Source organism: Ailuropoda melanoleuca, chromosome 7 (genome assembly GCF_002007445.2).
Source record: "Ailuropoda melanoleuca isolate Jingjing chromosome 7, ASM200744v2, whole genome shotgun sequence".
Classification (NCBI taxonomy): domain Eukaryota; kingdom Metazoa; phylum Chordata; class Mammalia; order Carnivora; family Ursidae; genus Ailuropoda; species Ailuropoda melanoleuca.
The window spans coordinates 125,970,541-125,989,111 of NC_048224.1; the positions used below are offsets into that span (position 1 = coordinate 125,970,541).

Here is an 18,571-nt window from a genome sequence, read left to right on the forward strand (position 1 = left end):
TCCCCGTGAGCATGGAAACTCCATGATGGCAGGAACTGGTCTGACTTACTGCTGCCCAGTCTCCCACGTACCGGGCATGCACAAAGCCCTGTGCTGGGAGACCAGCGACTGACGACACCTTGGAGAGCACAGCTCCACCAGGGGCCTGTTACCCCCCAACCACGCCTGTTATCAACGGAAGACGCTCTTTCAGGAAACTGCAGATGACAAATAGACACAAACATGTCTGCGTAGCTCTAATCTCCAAATAATACACTTTGATGTACGTCGTGGAAGAGGAAAACAAAAGCTCTAACTAAAATAGCATCATTATCCCAAATGATTTTACCAGAACAGCTGTAATTTATAACTCTGAGGTAGCAATTTTATCTACTTTAGGATTAAATGGCTCGGCAATAGTTACATTTCTACATGTGTTTGGATTCATGCTCAAAGGCATGAGTACCAGCTCTGGGGAGAACAGGATGCAAAACTGAGGAAGGAGAGGGAGTTCAGCACAAACCCAAGCACGGACCTGCTGGGAGGTCTCACCGTCAGCACACCTGAGTGCTAGCAAGTTCCACAGACTTCTAGAAATTACTTACATCTTTCAGTATCAGAATCTGACTTGCAGCTTTTAGGTACTGCAACTGATGAGTCACTAAGATTGTGATCTTCTCATGCAAGGTTTGGCAAATACACCTACAAATGTAAAAGGAACAGTATGCAAAAACCACATTAATGGGGGTGTTCCAAATGGAAAAACACACATTTTGAAAACACAATGAGACAAAGACAACACAGGAGTCAAAGATTAAGTACTAGTGCAAATACAAATCAAGTACAAATGCAAATCAATGAACCCAACCAGGCCCTCAAATGTATCAGCAGCAAACTTGCATCTAGCGCTGCTAAGAGATTTTAAAAAGCAGTCCACTGAAGGAGCCAGCAAGTGTTAAGGGCTCCCCACCAACTAAAACTCAACGATTATTTATATATTTCATGATGAAAAATAATTGAGCAATACTGAGATTCCAAAACCTGACTAAACGAAAATACTAGTTATTTCATCCCTGTATAGGAATGGGAGAAGGAGGGGTCTAGGTCATACAGAAATGTGTCCATTTTTCTTAGTCTCCTAGGTGATTATGATTTATGATGTATATACTAGCCAAAAGAAAATCCTAAATACTCAGTGACCTTCACCAAAGTGCATTCTCTTTTCTCTTTTTCCTTAATATTTTATTTATTTGAGGGGGAGAGAGCAAGCGCACGAGCAGGGAGAGGGGCACAGGGAGAGGGTGAGAATCCCTAAGCAGACTCCCTGCTGAGCGTGGAGCCTGCCATGGGGTTCGAACCCAGGACCCCGGGGTCATGACCTGAGCTGACGGACTGAGCCACCCAGGTGCCTCCAAAGTGCATTTTCTAGACACTTCTTCCTAAATACTATTAGAAGACAAATGCTGGCATGGCCTCGATCAGTGTCTACAACGTCCCCACAGTCCCATCCAGGAAGCACATCTTCTTTCATTAGGACTGAAAACCTTCCCAATATGAACATGAAAGAAGAGATTCCAAATGGCCCAAATCATAGTGGAAATCATCCAATGGCTCAAAGGACACACCGATTCTCTCAGACAAGAGCCGCCCCTCTTAGTACTCAACACTCCGGTATTTTCTATAGTAACTCAAGCTGCTCCTCATTTTGAATGTAGACCCCTAGGAGCTGCACTCCGCCATGGCCTGCATCCTCTCCGGCTAAGCGAGTAGCCCAGGTCGGGGCTGCCGGACCACAGACAGGGCGCAGGGACACGTTCTGGGAGCCCGAGGCCCTGGCAAAGCAGATCTTGGCAACATCGGGCCACAACTCCACCTGCTCATATGGGTCAGATCAAGAGTTCTGGAGGCAGCCAGACTGTAGTTCAAAGCCCTCTTACAGCCTGACATGGTCAGGTGAGCTACTAGACCTCTACGAACCTCAGTGCCTTCATCGCAAAATAAGACTGCTGACAACTCACAGGGCATGTTGTGGGAAGAGCGCTGATCCGCTGGGTAAGTGGACCATTCACCCTCTTCCCTAACCCACAACTGGCCCTTTGCTTTGGACTCAGGATAGTGAAGTCCTAAGGAGACTTGAGGCTGGGTCTGAGATCAGAAGACCCCAGGATATAGATGTATATACTATTATTCCATCCTTCGCGTCCAGAAGGATTGTTTCCCTTTTTACAGGTCCTGGTGAGGCTTTCATTCCTAAGCGTGCTGACCGAGTAAACCCCTCTTCCAGCTTAGCACTAAAGCATCTAATGGAATTGTTTCTCCTTCATTCCCGATTCCGTGCTGGCAGTCCCTGAAGGGGCTGTTAACCGAATCTGATGGGCTGCTATGACCAAGATGGGCCCACGCAAAAGTTTCCTCCTAACATCTACCACAGATAAAGGAATATAATGATGTTATTAGGTGATGGCTTTAAATTTTTTCTAAATTATGCTTTTTAATCAAAACCTCCAGGAAAATACCCTATTTGCCAAATTTTTAAGAGTAAAAATTTCCAAGTCGTGCCATAAAAAAAAACATGATTCAGTAACAAGTTATTTAACTCTTAACCTCTGTAAGGGCTGTGTTAAGAAGGGCCATGAACTTGGTAGAGGGGATATAAGTAAGACAGTCACTGCCCTCATTCATTCCATTGACAGACATCTGTTGAGGTGCCAGGCACTGTTCTAAGTAAAGAGGACACCCACAGACCAGAAAACAGCAAACACTCTGCATTATGTGGAAGGAGGATCATTCAACAAACACAGAAAATGTACTCTCAGGGCGTGATGTCTGCCATGAAGAAAAAGCCAGGTGCGGGCTGCCATCTTGGATGTAGGGGACACAAGGACCATGAGACTATCTGGGCGAACATCCCTGCAAGAGGGTACAGCAGGTGCAGCGGCTCTGGGAACAGAAACCATCCTGCACAAAGGTGCCTTGGTGCATTCACCGTGGGGTCGGGTGTGGGGAGAACTCAACAGTGACCAAGTACAGTGCACCGCAGGCTGTGGGAAGACAGAAGGGCACAGGGTGGGGATGTGCTGGAATGGGGGATGGGGCAGAGGGCAAAGAACCTTGCTCGGCGTTTGAGGTCGTGCAGCTGCACCCTGCACATGAGGGGGGTCTGTGAAGGCCTGAAACAGCAAAGGTGAACAGAGCAGGCGGCAGTGTGGGGAGATCCAGTAAGGACAGACTCAAAGAACTGATTATGCAGGAAATAGGGGGCCTGGGGGAGGGGGCTTTCCCAAGTAGGACAGGCTCCACAGCCAAAACAGGTTAGACTGAAACCCGTTCACCTAAGGGCCTCCGACCTTCTGCATGTGACAGAATCCATGTAAACGTTTACAACATATAGTTGTAAAACTCGCAAACCTTAATAACCTTGGATGTATATTCACGACTGAAGTAAACTGTTAATGGCGAATAGAAGTGTAATTCATTCACTTTTAATACAAAACACTTCACATTACTGAGCTCAACACAACCGCCATCTTTCATAGCATATTGTTCAGTCCAATTTTCTAGCTCGTTGAGAACATTCTCCAGCTGCTGCTGAGTGATTTCCTAAATTGCATTCGTGCTCCCTGCCCTAAGTTTCCCCAAAGAACGTGGTTCTGATTAGCAAACAACAATTTTAACAAGCTTGCTTCTATCAAGTGTATATCCAAAGCCATTAAACCCGAGAGGACTTTATAAACACCTCCCATGTTCAAAGAAGAACTTGGGGGAGCTTCTGTGATAAGCACACAAATACTCAGCAAAGAGAATGCCTTCTCTCCTCCCAAGTGACCCAAACGCAGCGGCCAGTGGACTCTGCTCCTGGAGTGATGGAGAACTTGCAGACCCACCCAGGACGGGGTGACACACATTCTTGACTTCAGGGTGAGGCTCTAGGGATAGTGAGGCTGGGCTGCTCCTGATGCCACCAAGGGTGCGGGGCAGGGAATCTCAGTCACAGCACTGGGCCCTATCACTGAACTCAGTCACAAGCCACAAGGCACTTCCCTGAGGGAAAATTCATCAAGTCATGACCAGGAAGGGACAGGCAAGGGGGTCAGATCAAAGAGCTGGAGGCCATGTCAAGTATCAAGTATTGGCTCTCCGAGTTCTCCAATAGTCACTGCTGCTATACACTTTTTCTTTAAACTGTGGTAAAATTTGCATAACGCTTACTGTTTTAACTATTTGTAAGCATATATCCCAATGGCATTATGGACACTCGCACTGTGGTGCAACCATCCATCACCCCGACCTATCTCCAGAACGTGTTGTCACCCCAAATCTAAGCACTTCATACATACACACTCGGGGCAGGGGAGGGGGGAAGTCATGTTAGGAACCCACACTGAGGAGACACTGAGTCCCAGGCTCCTCGTATCCCCACCCCAGAGCCGCCTCATGCTGCTAGCTCTGTTAAAATCCCTTTACTTTGCTACTTAGGACTTTAAATGAATTGTGTCTCCCTATCCCACCCCCAAAACTCACATGTTGATGCCTTAATCCCCAGTAATTTAGAATTTGGTGACTGGACCTCTAAAGAGGAAATTAAGTTAAAAAATGAGGCCTTGATGGTGGGCCCTTACCCAACCTGTCCTGTATCCTTAGAAGAGATTAGGACATACGGAGATGGGGCATCTGGGTGGCTCAGTCAGTTAAGTGCCTGACTCTTGATTTTGGCTCAGGTCATGATTTCAGGGGTTGTGAGACTGAGCCCCACTTTGGGCTCCATACTCAGTGGGGAGTCTGCTTGAGATTCTCTCCCTCTGCCCCTCCCCCCAAATCATGCATACACACACTCTCTCTCAAATAAATCTTAAAAAAGAGAGAGAGAGAGGACATAAGGAGAAAGCCACCAACGGTGCACGTGCACAGAGGCAAGGCCCTATGAGGACACGGTAAGAAGGCAGCCATCAGCCAGCCAAGGAGAGAGGTCTCAGAAGAAACCAAGGCGCCAACACCCTGATCTGGAATTTCAGCCTCTAGGACTGGGAGAAAATCTATCTCTGCTGCTTAAGTCCTCCTCTGTAAATGAAGATGTTTTGTGCAACATCATTTGCAAGAACATCAACCTCAGTGCACACATTAGGGCTTCAGGAAGTGCATGGAAAGCGCTCACTGGCTTTGACAATGAACAGTAAGGTAACTATGGGGTAGACGTGGATGCCATTTTAGCAAGAGCACATTCATGATGCTTCCAAATATGGCAGCCTGGACTCCACAGAGAGCACGAGTCACGTATGTTAGGTTACAGTCCGTACAGAAAAGATTCAGAGCTGTCCTACTTCAGTCGTGTGGTGACAAAGCAAGATCCAATGAAAACAAATTCCAGGAACACAAAGTGAGAGTCAGCAGGTGAGGCAGATTCTAGATATCTGGTTTCAAATTCAAGTTAACCCTACATGTGGGGGTCTTACGTATTAATTCTAGTAAGAATCCAGGAAGCCACACGGTGATACGGAGTAAGTCATTCTTTTTTTTTTTTTTAAGATCTTATTCATTTATTGGACAGAGAGAGACACAGCGAGAGAGGGAACACCAGCAGGGGTTGTGGGAGAGGGAGAAGCAGGCTCCCTGCCGACCAGGGAGCCTGATGTGGGGCTTGATCTGAGAATGCTGGGATCATGACCTCAGCCGAAGGCAGATGCTTAACGACTGAGCCACCCAGGTGCCCCTGGAGTAAGTCATTCTTAAATTCTAGACTTTACCAAGTATTTCCTGACCTATAGGGTAATTAGCACGAAGCAGCGAGGCCACGCCACAGAAGTGCTATGTTGGTTTGAAGAAACTGCACTTCTAACGTGCCAGCAACTAAAATTTAGATGAAGGGAAAGAACTGGGAGCCAAGTCTCATGTTACCAAGTCCCATTCTTCAATTAAAAAACTGCACATCCACTTTCTTATCCCACCAACAGTGTCTTGNTGCTATGTTGGTTTGAAGAAACTGCACTTCTAACGTGCCAGCAACTAAAATGATGAAGGGAAAGAACTGGGAGCCAAGTGTCATGTTACCAAGTCCCATTCTTCAATTAAAAAACTGCACATCCACTTTCTTATCCCACCAACAGTGTCTTGGTGATCAACGGTAAGCAGCAAGGGGACACCTGCCATCCGTTTCTTCACCCCCTAAAGCATGTCCCCCACTCACGCCACACACAGCGAGCACCAGCTGGGTCTTCCTTGTTTTCTCTAAAAATGTCTCTAAAACAGATCTTCCGTGGAGGGCAGGGAGGAGAAGGAGGGACACCGCAGCAGGACAAGTGGGGTCTTCCAAAGCACCCCGGCTTCCCCGAGCGCCTTTCCCCAAACTCTACAGGGTTCTGAGAATGCGGAAATGACCAACACGGGCAAACTCACAGTTCAAACAAGTGCCTGCCGACTTGTGCATCTACCGCACTGAGAGGATCGTCCAGGAGGTAGACGTCTGCGTCCTGATACACCGCTCTAGAAAACAGAAGACAACATCAGACGGCGGAACACCCAGGTCCCTGGATCTCATCTTCCAGTCGCGACAGCCTTCAACAACTCGGGGCGCGTTCACTCTGAGGGCCGATGGAATAACGTGGCGCTTGCCCCCCGCCACGCGGCAGGCGATCTCGGCTCAGCCACCCCCGGGAGCAGCGCACGGAGCACGTGCAACCAAACCGTGGGTACCTTGCGAGGTTGACCCGGGCCTTCTGCCCTCCGCTCAGCGTGGCTCCCCGATCGCCTATCACGGTTAAATCTCCGTCCTCCAAAAGCTGCAAATCCTGCATGGAGACAGAAAGGAGGGGGGGAAAAAAGATTTCAAATGTGTTCTCCTGTCATCCGAAACTTCCAGTACTGGTTCTTCGTACCTGTACGTGATCAATAGCGATAAATATATTCCAAGTGACTAAATGGTAACCTCGAACCTTTCCAAAAAAACTCAGAGCTTTTTGCTTTCATTTTGCAGCTTTTCCCACAGTGTTTGTGCATTTCACCATCTTAACTGATGTTTACCGAACATTAACCAGATGTCTGGCATTGTTCCGGGCACACTGAATTTGGTAGTAAAAAAAGACAAAATTCCTGGGGCGCCTGGGTGGCACAGCGGTTAAGCGTCTGCCTTCGGCTTGAGTTTCCATAGAGGGAGATTGACAATATGAAAAATTAGCATGAGGGCAAGTCCTAAGTACTAAGAAGAAAAAATAATAAGCCAGCTCGGGGACAAAGGGACAGGGGAAAAAATCCTACATGGGGGTCGGGAAGGGCTCTGAGTGGAGGGGCTTTTATAGACAGACGAGGGCGCCTGCACGGACCCAAAACATGTTCCACGTGCAGGAACGAGCAAGTGCAAATGGCACGTGCCCAACGTGTTCAAGAACTAGCAGGGAGGTCAGCAAAGCTGGAGAGAAAGAGTAAAGAATGGGGAGACCAAGGGCAGAGATAAGAAGGGAAGGCCATGAGTTTCACCCCCAGTGAAATGGAGAGGGGATGTAGGGAGGAGGACGTGACCTGGCTTAGGTTTTTCAGAAATCCCTCTTGTCTCTCTGTGGAACATAGTTATTAAGGGGCAAAGAGTGAAGCAGGGCGCACATGAGGACGGGACTGTGTTAACGTAGGTGAGCAAAGACAGTGGCTAGAACCAGAGACAGGGCAGTAGACTCGGAGAGCACTGGGCACATTCCAGAGAAAATTCAAAGGTGGAGCCTGTAAGACCTGCTGATGAACAGGTGTGGGTTGTGGCGGTGGAGATGGAATGATGTACTGTCCTCCACGTGAGAAAGGGCAAGAACAGCCTCACCACTTACGAAGCTGGGGAGACAGTGGGTGCAAGCTGAGATCTTGGTTATTATGGGCAAGCTGAGACGCCCACTGAGGACGTCAGGTTGCAGCTGGATGTGCAAGTCTGGACATCGGTGCCAGGGCTACTTGTGAGAGCTGGCAGCTCACCCACGGCTTGGGAAGCCCTGGGACTTAGTTTCTCAAAGAAGAAGTGTGTCTTAACTGGCCAGTTTGCTGATCTCGGCCTCAGCCCCTCACCCTTGCAGAAAGGTTAACAGCTGACCGTTGTCTTCACATTTAAGGCATGGTGATAGAGTGAAAGACGAGATTTGTACAAGAAACACGAGCAAAGAGAACAGTCTGAGCAGGAAAAACAGAAGGGCGGTAACAGTGTGATCGAGGGACACTGATCTAATCCAGTGAACGAAGGAGTTGTTTATTCCATGCAAGCCAGGTAAAACTCAAAGCTATAAAGAATAAACTGGGACATGAAGATGTGAGAATCTACCAAGTTTTACCCAAAGCTCTGAAGCTCCTGGCAGAGACCAGCAGAGTTTGGGGGAGGATGTTGGTTATCGACCACACCTCTCAAGCATCGACCTAGAATACACAGCAACACCTTTCTATAAATGAGCCCTCATCCCCTGGTCTCTACTTTGGCCAATCTGGGAAGAAAGCATGTTGGAACATCCAGGACAAGCAACGCTTTGACCTCACTAAAGCCTCTTTTTCCTCTTCGATACAATGTGGAGAGACAAGAATGGCGAAGCTCAAGGGTGCTGTAACAATCAAACACATGGACAGACACCGTCTATACACAGGACACAATCAACTGTAACTTGCTCTTAGTGACAGATACATATTTTCGGATCAAACCCACAATGGGACCTCATTCACAGTGTGAATCGTAACATGCAAAGCACGCCACTGAACAGAGAAGGGACAGAGAGTGTCTCCACCCTCACCCACACCCTGAGGGCCCCAGAGGCACACAGAATTCCCTGCATGCTCAGAGCTCCACTGGACGGCAATAAATGAAAGGCAGCAATTGCTCAATCATGAAAATCCATTATTTCCCATTACTTCCTTGCTGCGCTCAGAATTCACCGTCTCTCCCTTTTGGTTTCCATGAAAAACAACCAGCCGTTCTGAAACAGGCTCCCAGCCTTCCCGCGCCCACCCACATGCACACAGTTTACTCGGCATCCGATCCACTGCTGAGAGTCCTTGCAAAGTGTTCTTAGTTTTTAAGCCTTGATTTTATGTGGCTTTGTTTTCCTCCTCAAAATAGCACCAGACTGTAGCAAAGCAATCTGAGCCACTCTCTACAGAAGGCACTTCAAATCCATCCTTGCTTTTAGCAGTTAGAGAATAAGGCATGGACTCGCTCAGAGCCCAGTAGTGGGACTTTGAGTGTGTTGTTGACTCTGCAAACTATTTATGGACAAGCCTCAGAGAGGAAAAACATTTCAAAGAATATAAAGTAAAAATCTGAGTCAGGCTACTTTCCTAGCCACAATTTTCTGGTTTGGTTAAAGGGAAGAGCCTGAGTTGAGCATGTATTTCCAAATCTTCCCAATGAGCAGAAGGTATTCTAACATTAGTTACATCTCAGTCACATTTAACCTACTATTTTATCTGTAATGGTTTTCACTAAAAAGCAGACATAGAGACCAGAGGGAAAGCCAAGAAATGGCTCTGCTGCCTGGACGCCACCAAGCCAGAAAACTACAGGAGCCCTTTGGTGACGGTGGAGACTTCAGGAGAAATACCCCTGAGCAGACTGGTGATGGCTTATGGCAGTCAGCTGTGAGGCCTGGGCCCAAGGAGGGCTGGATCCCAGAGTCAAACAGCAGGACATCCAGGCCTCCAGTCATCACTTTTCTTCTGTGATTGGCCTTCCTAACATGGCCTGTCAGTACCCCACCCACCCTTCCAGGCCCAGCTCAAATACTCTCTTCCATGAAACCATCCCCAAGTTTCCCAATCACAAGTCATCCTTCTTTTAGCGGATTCCCAAGACTTGGTATTTCTCACAAAGGGCCCACCTTATTCCGCATCATAATCTATACACGTGTGCACAGCTTACCTCCCCCAGCTCCTTGATGGTAAGACTGATGCCCCAAGCCTGGCACGCCTGGATGCCTGATAACGATGATCTCTAATCTTCACAAGCTGCAAAGTATTAGCCCCGTTTCACAGGAGAGGAAACTGAGACCAGGTTATATAATGGTCTAAGGACCGTCAGCTGTTAAAAGGAATGGGGGGGAATTTGAACAGAGCTCCTCTCAATTCATACGTAGCCTTTTATTCTTCCTTCCTCATCATGCTGCCCCAAGTAGTTACTGAAAAGTACATTCAGAAGTGAATTTAAGGGGCACCTGGGTGGCTGAGTTGGTTAAGCATCTGCCTTTGGCTCAGTCATGACCCCAGGGTCCTGGGATGGAGCCCTGCGTTGGGCTCCCTGCTTAGCGGGGAGTCTGTTCCTCCCTCTCCCTCTGCTGCTCCCCCTGCTTGTGTGTGCCCCCTTCAAATGAATAATAAATAAAATCTTTTTTTTTAAAAAAAGTGTATTTAAAATAGAAAGTGAGGGCGCCTGGGTGGCTCAGTCAGTTAAGCATCTGCCCTTGGCTTGGGTTGTGGTCTCGGGGTCCTGGGATCCAGTCCTGCAGAGTTCCCTGCTCATCAGGGAGCCTGCTTCTCCTTCTCCCTCTGCCTGCCACTCCCCCTGCTTGTGCACGCTCGCCCTCACGCTCTGTCAAATAAATAAATCTTTAAAAAATAATAAAAAAGTGAACTTAAAATATCAAAATTAGCTAAGACTTGACCTCTATATCTACACACACAGAAGTATCAATAACTCCTTCTCCATATTTTGATTAACCTCATATATCCCTTATGTACTCACTTATTTCCTATTAAGTCATAGGTGAGCAAAAGTTATCCCAACTGAGATAAAAAAACTGAAGATAAAACCATACTTATTCTATAACCGTCAAGGTGATCAGAAAAGAAAATGTCCAAGTTGGCAGAAATGTAGTAAATGTGAAAAGAAACTATAAGCCTGTGAGCACCCCAGAGGGGCTTATAAATTCAAGGGATCTATGTGGGAAAATATTAAACTTGAATTTATCAATGCTGTACCTTCAAATATGTATTGCCTAAAAATGCTCAAAAGTCTTCAAGTGGTACAATATGCAAATGTCACATGATCCATCATTTATGTTAAAACAGTATTTTTATTGGTAATTTATGTAATGTGTTAGAGCACCTACACAATTATCAACTCAAATAATGGAAGTTATAGACTCAAATGCCTTCTTCCTAACATGTCACATTTTACAGATGTGATTCTACCCAAAATTGGCTGCTCTTAAAATTAAGAGCTACTATCTCTTCCACATGATTCTAACATTTGTCGAATGCTTGTGATGTCCCTATCAATCAGGTGCTGTAAGATCATTATTGCCTCTCATCCTAAGAAACATCTACCTGTTCCATAACTCACTACAAGGTCACTTTCTAGGTCATCAGCCCAAATCGATGTTGCTTAGTGTGATTAATTCTTATCTTCCCATTTTATTTCAGAAATGGTTGTTGGGGCGCCTGCGTGGCTCAGTCGGTTAAGCGTCTGCCTTTGGCTCAGGTCATGATCTCGGGGTCCCGGGACTGAGCCCCGCGTTGGGCTCCCTGCTCAGCAGGGAGTCTGCTTCTCCCTCCGCCCCACCCCCTGCTCGTGCTGTCTCTCTCTCCCTCTTACTCTCAAATAAATAAATAAGATCTTTTTAAAAAAAATGATATACATATAATTTATTCATTATTTAAAAAGTGGCATCTATTCAGGCTACAAATAAATTTAATTTCCTTCTTTTCAGGAATGCTCCCTTAGCCTCTTAGGCAATTGAATATAATTTATCTTGTCATGTTAGGGGTCAATGTCAAACGTATCATTTGCAACTGGCTCAGTGTTAGGAGGCAAATTAAGGCAAAAGGTTTACTTTTCTATTGTATGTGAAAATGCTGTTCATGATTTGGGTGCATGGGTATCTGTCTGAATGTTACTGGCCATATAGATTGTTGGTACTTATCTATTACTCTTAGAAATTCTTCCTCCTGGGGCGCCCAGGTGGCTCAGTCAGTTAAGCAACTGCCTTCAGCTCAGGTCATGATCCTGGAGTCCCAGGATCGAGTCCTGTTCGAGTCCCCACCCGCCCCCAAGCAGGGAGCCTGTTTCTCCCTCTGATCCTCTCCACTCTAGTGCTCTCTCATATAAATAAAATCTTTAAAAAAAAAATCCTTCCTCCTGGACATGCACAGCCACCCGTATTTAAAGGGCCATTACGGTGACCAGGGTTACCTGGTGGCTTACGAACGGAAAAGGCAGAGGTGTAAGTATGAGAAAGAAAACCCTCAGCTTCTAGTACCCCGTTAGGGTTGAAATCTTCAGAAGTGGACAACACGAAGGTACGGGGACCACACGTTGGCTTCTTTGGCCACTCACTCCCGGCAGCCACTGCGCTGATGAGACTCCTTCTTGCCCTAGTTTTAGCAACTGTAAAATGAGGACAGTGCCATCAAAGGCCCTGGTAAAAGATGAAAAACTCATATACCTTTGTGTGCACATGTGTCTGCGTGCAGGGAAGCAGGCAGAAAAATGATCAGCACACGGACTTGGGATAAACGGGAGTTATTACTACTGTTTCACATCTGCTTTCTCCCTCTTCCTATACAGACGTGCCATTTACAAAAATCCAGCCCATCACTGCTAACTTGATGTCATTTCTGAAAACACACCACCTCTCATTAACAATGACCCAGGGGAAAGAAACAGAAGCCCATTAAACAGGCAATTATGTTTTGTCCACATCATAAAATGCTACTCACCTGATAAAATCTATGATGTTCAAGCCACTGTTCAAGCAAAATTACTATTTCCTCACAAAGCTGGCTTGGAGCCTTCAATACCCTCCCGTTAAAAGTCTGTCCCAGCCTTTTCCACACAGCATAAAGGAACAGTCGGATGTCCAGACTGCATTGAACAGACCCCGGGGAGAGCCCTTTAACGCTATTATCCACTGATTTTTATAACCCAAAAGGAGTCACATAGTATCAGTATGTGCCTTTTTTTTCCTTTTTTTTTTTTTTTTTTTTTTTTTTCTAAATTATATTCTCCCATCAGGTAAGTTCCATTTTCATCATTCACTCATCCATTTTACTTAAATCCCAAGCACAATTAAACAATTCATCTTGCCATTTTCTGCAAAACAATGTCATTTCTGAAAACAATCTCTCCCCTTGTGAAATGATGTACTATTCCAACGAAATTTTAAAGTACTTCCTTTTCTTTAAATAATAAATCACATGTGAAAAATCAAGTGGAGAGGAGACCTATGGACTGAAAGGGACCCAGGAGATCAATCAACCAAGTGCAAAGAACAGACCTTACGTGGAGTCCGATTCAAACCAACGGGTGACAAGATCCCCTCGTGAGATAATTCAGAAAACGTAAACTTGGACTAGAACGCTGATATTAAGGAATCGTGGTCATTTTTCAAGGATGATAACATGGCTTCTTTTCAAAGGAATTCTTACCTTTTCAAGATACCTAAGGAACTATCTGCCGATGAACTACATGAGGTTTACGATCTGCATCAGAATTCGGGGTGTGGGTGGGAAGGCAGAGAGCAGGGGAGCCAGGGCAGACAGATTCACCCCAGCAGAGTGTGGTTGACGCTGGGGGATGGGTACATGAGGGGTGATTACATGACTCTCTCTGTTTTGCAAATTTTTGTAATTGTCCCTTTAAAAAGTTAAAAGTGAATAAAACTCGGGGCACCTGGGTGGCTCAGTCGGTTAAGTGACTGGCTCTTGATTTCGGCTCAGGTCAGGATCTCAGGGTCATGGGATCCAGCCCCAAGTCAGGCTCTGTGCTCCGCGTGGAGTCTGCTTGAGGTTCTCCCTCTCCCTCTGCCCCTCCCCCTCGTTCATGCTCTCTAAATAAATAAAACTCTTTTAAAGAAAAAAAAAAAGTGAATAAAACTTCCCACAACAAAAAAAAGCATCCTGTGACTGTCATCATCACATCAGGATTAACACAGCAGGGTACACGGGCAGATAAATATGGTTCCTTTGCCCACAAGACCCCCTTGAAGTGTTAAATAACGTCCAAAGATCTTCCAAACATAAAAAAGGACGTAAACCCCATAGTTTAAACCAACACGTTTATCATCTGACATTCAAGTTACATGTAACTCCGAAGTCCTTACCTTTTTCAAAGCACAAGCCTTTATTACTTTTTCGTATCGTTCCTTTTCATATTTCTTCCCAAATAAAATGTTACTCCTCACAGTTCCCGAAAACACCCAAGGCTGCTGAGAAACGTAGGCGATCCTTCCATGCACGCTGACCAGCCCGTGGCTCCGGGGAAGCTCCCCCAGAACGGCACTTAACAGTGAGGACTGAAACAGAGGGTAAACAAGCACGTGTGCATAGCAGCGCTCAGCACAGAACTGGCCATGCCATTCACAGCCTGCCCCAGCCCCGGGGCCCCGAGACACCACAGGGCTCCTTCCCTTTCACTACAACACAGTACGGCCCCGGAAGGCGCAATCGAACATGTGAATACCCACAAAAGAGAGTATCCCAGCCTGCTCTGCCCAGGGGCGTTTCCCCCCAATCAAAGGGGGACTAAGAGTGTTGACCATTCTCAACAGAGAAAGCTGGCATGATAGCACTTTCTAAGTCTGAGGTTTGACACCGGTGGCCCTGAGCCCAGGCAAAGGCTGTAACTCATCAATCCAATGCATCAGCAACTCTGAAGTGAGTCAGGTTTACAAAGAGAAAAAAATCCATCATAAGTAATCATGCAGCACACACACTTCCTTCAAGTCTTCCACAAATTACAGACGTGGTGTGTCTGTGCCTAGCGCTATCAGAACGCTCCTAACACTGAGCTGAAGTAATCGTTGGCGTATCTGTCTTGCCCCACGACCTGGTTGCTTCTTGAGGGCAAAGGAGTCCCAGCCTTCTTACATGTGTACCTTTTGCTCCCAGCACAGCGCCATGCACATGGTGGCACAAAGAATTTCCCTCACTGAGATATCCAACTCCCAGACAGGCATTTCCAAACTGTGCAACTTGAAGCACCAAGAAAAAACACAAAACACACTAACCAAATTGATTTGGCCACGCAACCTTCTTGCAAAACTAAAGCTCCATGGAACCGCTGTTGAGAAATGCATTCTAGATATACCCAAGTCAAAACTGTGTGACACATGGCCCAACCTCAAGAATGTAATACGAGATGTGGCGTGGCAGGGAGCTGTCAAAAGACATAATATTAGGACTTACCTTTCCTGCTCCCACTGGTCCGATCACAGCTAACAATTCCCCGGGTCTCACAGTAAAGGAAAGGCCTTGTAGGGTTGGGGTTTCTGATGCCTACAAAGCAAAGTTTAAAAAATATGCCCATTTCAATAAAGTAACACAAGTCACCCCGAAAAGAAAAGAAAATCATAGTCACTGATACATGACATAACCCACATCTGTCTCCTTCCTATTTGAAGATACTGTGTCCTGGAGTCCTTTTCATTCAACTCTATTTCTCTAGGGTTTAGCTGCCTTTCGGAAAACCTGTTCCCTTACTGGATTTGCATTATGACCCCAGTTCTAGACACTCACAGAATTTAAGTGGTAGAAATGACAAGGCACCCTACTGAAATGGAAATTTCTTAGCACACGGTGACATTAAAAGAATATAGCTGACAGAATATTCAGTATGGGAATGGCTTTTTTGTCACAATTAAATTTTTTTTAATTTAAATTCAATTTATTAACATATACTGTATTATTCGTTTCAGGGGTAGGATTTAGTGATTCATCAGTAGTGTATAAAGCCCAGTGTTCACTACATTGCGTGCCCTCCTTAATGCCCACCGCCCAATGACCGCATCCCCCATCCACCTCCCCTCCAGCAACCCTCAATTCGTTCCCTAAGTTAAGAGTCTCTTATGGTTTGCCTCCCTCTCGTTTTTTTATCTTTTTTCTTCCCTTCCCCATGTTCATCTGTTTTGTTTCTTAAATTCCACATATGAGCAAAATCATATGGTATTTGTCTTTTTCTGACTGGATTATTTCACTTAGCATAATACCCTCTAGTTCTATCCATGTAGTTGCAAATGGCAAGATCTCATTCTTTTTGATGGCTGAGTAATATTCCATCGTGTGTATATACCACATCTTCTTTATCCATTCATCAGTTGATGGACATCTAGGCTCTTTCCATAGTTTGGCTATTGTGGACATTGCTGCTATAAACATTGGGGTGCAAGTGTCCCTTCGAATCACTATGTTTGTATCCTTTGGATAAATACTTAGTAGTACAATTGCTGGGCATAGAGTAGCTCTATTTTTAACTTTTTGAGGAACCTCCGTACTGTCTTCCAGAGTGGCTGCACCAGCCTGCATTCCCACCAACAGGGTAAGAGGGCTCCCCTTTCTCCACATCCTCACCAACATCTGTCATTTCCTGACTTGTTAATTTTAGCCATTCTGACTGGTGTGAGCTGGTATCTCATGCTGGTTTTGATTTGTATTTAGTATGGGAGATTTTTTAAAGCTTACATTATGACCCTTGGTTTTAATCTTCTATTTCACTAACCCCCACAAGGTGGCAGCATAAGTACACGGCATGTCAGGGACTCTTCGCTAATAAGTAATTTGAAATCTGCAATAATCTCTCTATTCTCATGTGATAAGGAAGGAATCTCAGTAATGCTCATGAAGCAAGAAAGCACTTCACATTATCCGTCACTAGGGGCAAAAAGACTGCTGTCAGTGGTGGTCAAGCTCTGCAATCAGAGCTCAAGTTTAACACCAACAAAAACAATGAGTAAATGAGAATGGGATTGTGGGCCACGGTGATAAAGTTCGAGTTTTCTACCTGTAGCATGCATTACCTGTCCCTAGCTAAATAGGGACAGCAAAGCACCTCTATTGTAAAAGACACATGGAGGTGTGCACGACAGCACAGAATCCAACACAAGGGAAAAGGATAAAGCAAAAATCACACTAATCAGAAGTTGTATTCCTGAACATTCTATAAATTCTAAGATAAAGGGGCACCTGTGTGGCTCAGTCAAGCATCTGCCTTCTGTTCAAGTCATGATCTCAGGGTCCTGGGACTAAGCCCTGCATCAGGCTCTCCGCTCAGCAGAGAGTTGCCTCTCCCTCTCCCTCTATGCTCATACGCGCTCTCTCAAATAAATGAATAAAAATCTTTTTTAAAAAATCTAAGATAAAGAAATTTAGGGTTAAAAAAATTCGAAGTATTCATGTTAAAGAAAAGTTCGGCTTTACAGTTCCACAGTTCAATCTATTCTTCAAGAGATCATATTAGATTCATTTCCATATATAACTTCCAAATATTAGAAAATCAACTGCTAAGACTGAAGGGTGTATTGAAGAAGGGAGAGTTTAGCAGAGCATGGTAAAAACCAAAATGAGGAGGTTTCCTTTTCAATCAATACTTGGAATTATCTTTTAAGCAAAAGGCAGAGGGTACAAAGAAGGATAGTTTAAATTGAGATTATAGACCTCAGTAGTAGTCGCCAACTATAAGAACGTTTGTCCAAACCCAGAAATTAAAACTATCAGAAGAGGGGTGCCTATGGGGCGCCTGGGTGGCACAGCGGTTAAGCGTCTGCCTTCGGCTCAGGGCGTGATCCCGGCGTTCCGGGATCGAGCCCCACGTCAGGCTCCTCTGCTGGGAGCCTGCTTCTTCCTCTCCCACTCCCCCTGCTTGTGTTCCCTCTCTCACTGACTGTCTCTATCTCTGTCAAATAAATCAATAAAATCTTTAAAAAAAAAAAAAAAGAAGAGGGGTGCCTGGGTGGCTCAGTCGTTAAGCATCTGCCTTCAGCTCAGGGCGTGATCCCGGAGCCCTGGGATCGAGCCCCACATCGGGCTCCTCCACTGGGAGCCTACTTCTTCCTCTCCCACTCCCCCTGTTTGTGTTCCCTCTCTCGCTGGCTGTCTCTCTAATAAATAAATAAAAAATCTTAAAAAAAAAAATATCAGAAGAAGATTGATAGAAACTGTTTAAGGTGGAATTTTTTTTTTAAAGATTTTAAACATATCTGTGCCACCCAGGCGCCCCTAAGGTGGAATTTTTAAAAAGCTACTATTTGGGGATAATCCGGACTGTGGGCTTGGTTCTGCCTGTTATGATCTCCACCTAATTTCCCATGGGATCCTTCTGTGAGTCCTGATCATGCACAGCCCCAAGGCTGAGGATCTAGTGAATGCATCTGAATCCCAAACCCTTTCTGAAGACCGCTTGCAAGGGGCGAGCGTTCTGCAAACACAGGTGGGGAAATGTCCTCCCACACTACAGGAAGCTGACCAAGAGCTGATGCAAGGCAATGCCACCTCTGCGTTCTAAAAAAGGATTCTTCAAAAACAAAGGGCAGAGAAATGCACACAGCTGCTATTCAGAACATCCCTTGCAAGTACAACAACCTGGGATGGTGGTAGGAAGAATCCAACCCACGGATAAGCCGTGGAGTTTGGCCAGCTGAGCTAGCCTTCCCACAAACAGGTACAGACCTGAATGTTCTGCTCATGAGCTTCAAGACCTCTCTCTACATCTTGAGCGGGTACGTTCAATTAAGAAAATGCCCGAAAGACAACAAGCACAGCAGAAGTAAAAGGTCTGAATAGTTTTCAAAATGAAAAATTTCTCTGGGAAGAACTGAACTGATTATAAAATGGGTACACACTAAAACAACAATAATTACATTTAATCACCAAAGAA

At 45.6% G+C, this 18,571-nt stretch overlaps 1 protein-coding gene across 3 annotated transcripts in view; it reads right to left on the reverse strand.

Annotated features, from left to right (window-relative positions):
- ABCC4 (ATP binding cassette subfamily C member 4) overlaps window positions 1-18,571 on the reverse strand; it is a 246,341-nt gene that overhangs the window by 131,942 nt on the left and 95,828 nt on the right. For all 3 annotated transcript variants that reach the window (XM_034665378.1, XM_034665380.1, XM_034665379.1), the window contains exons 10-14: window positions 15,109-15,198; window positions 14,025-14,216; window positions 6,667-6,761; window positions 6,370-6,456; window positions 585-681 (exon numbers count right to left, since the gene is read on the reverse strand). In XM_034665378.1, the coding sequence (XP_034521269.1) occupies window positions 585-681; window positions 6,370-6,456; window positions 6,667-6,761; window positions 14,025-14,216; window positions 15,109-15,198 (561 nt within the window). The remainder of the gene's footprint in view (window positions 1-584; window positions 682-6,369; window positions 6,457-6,666; window positions 6,762-14,024; window positions 14,217-15,108; window positions 15,199-18,571) is intronic.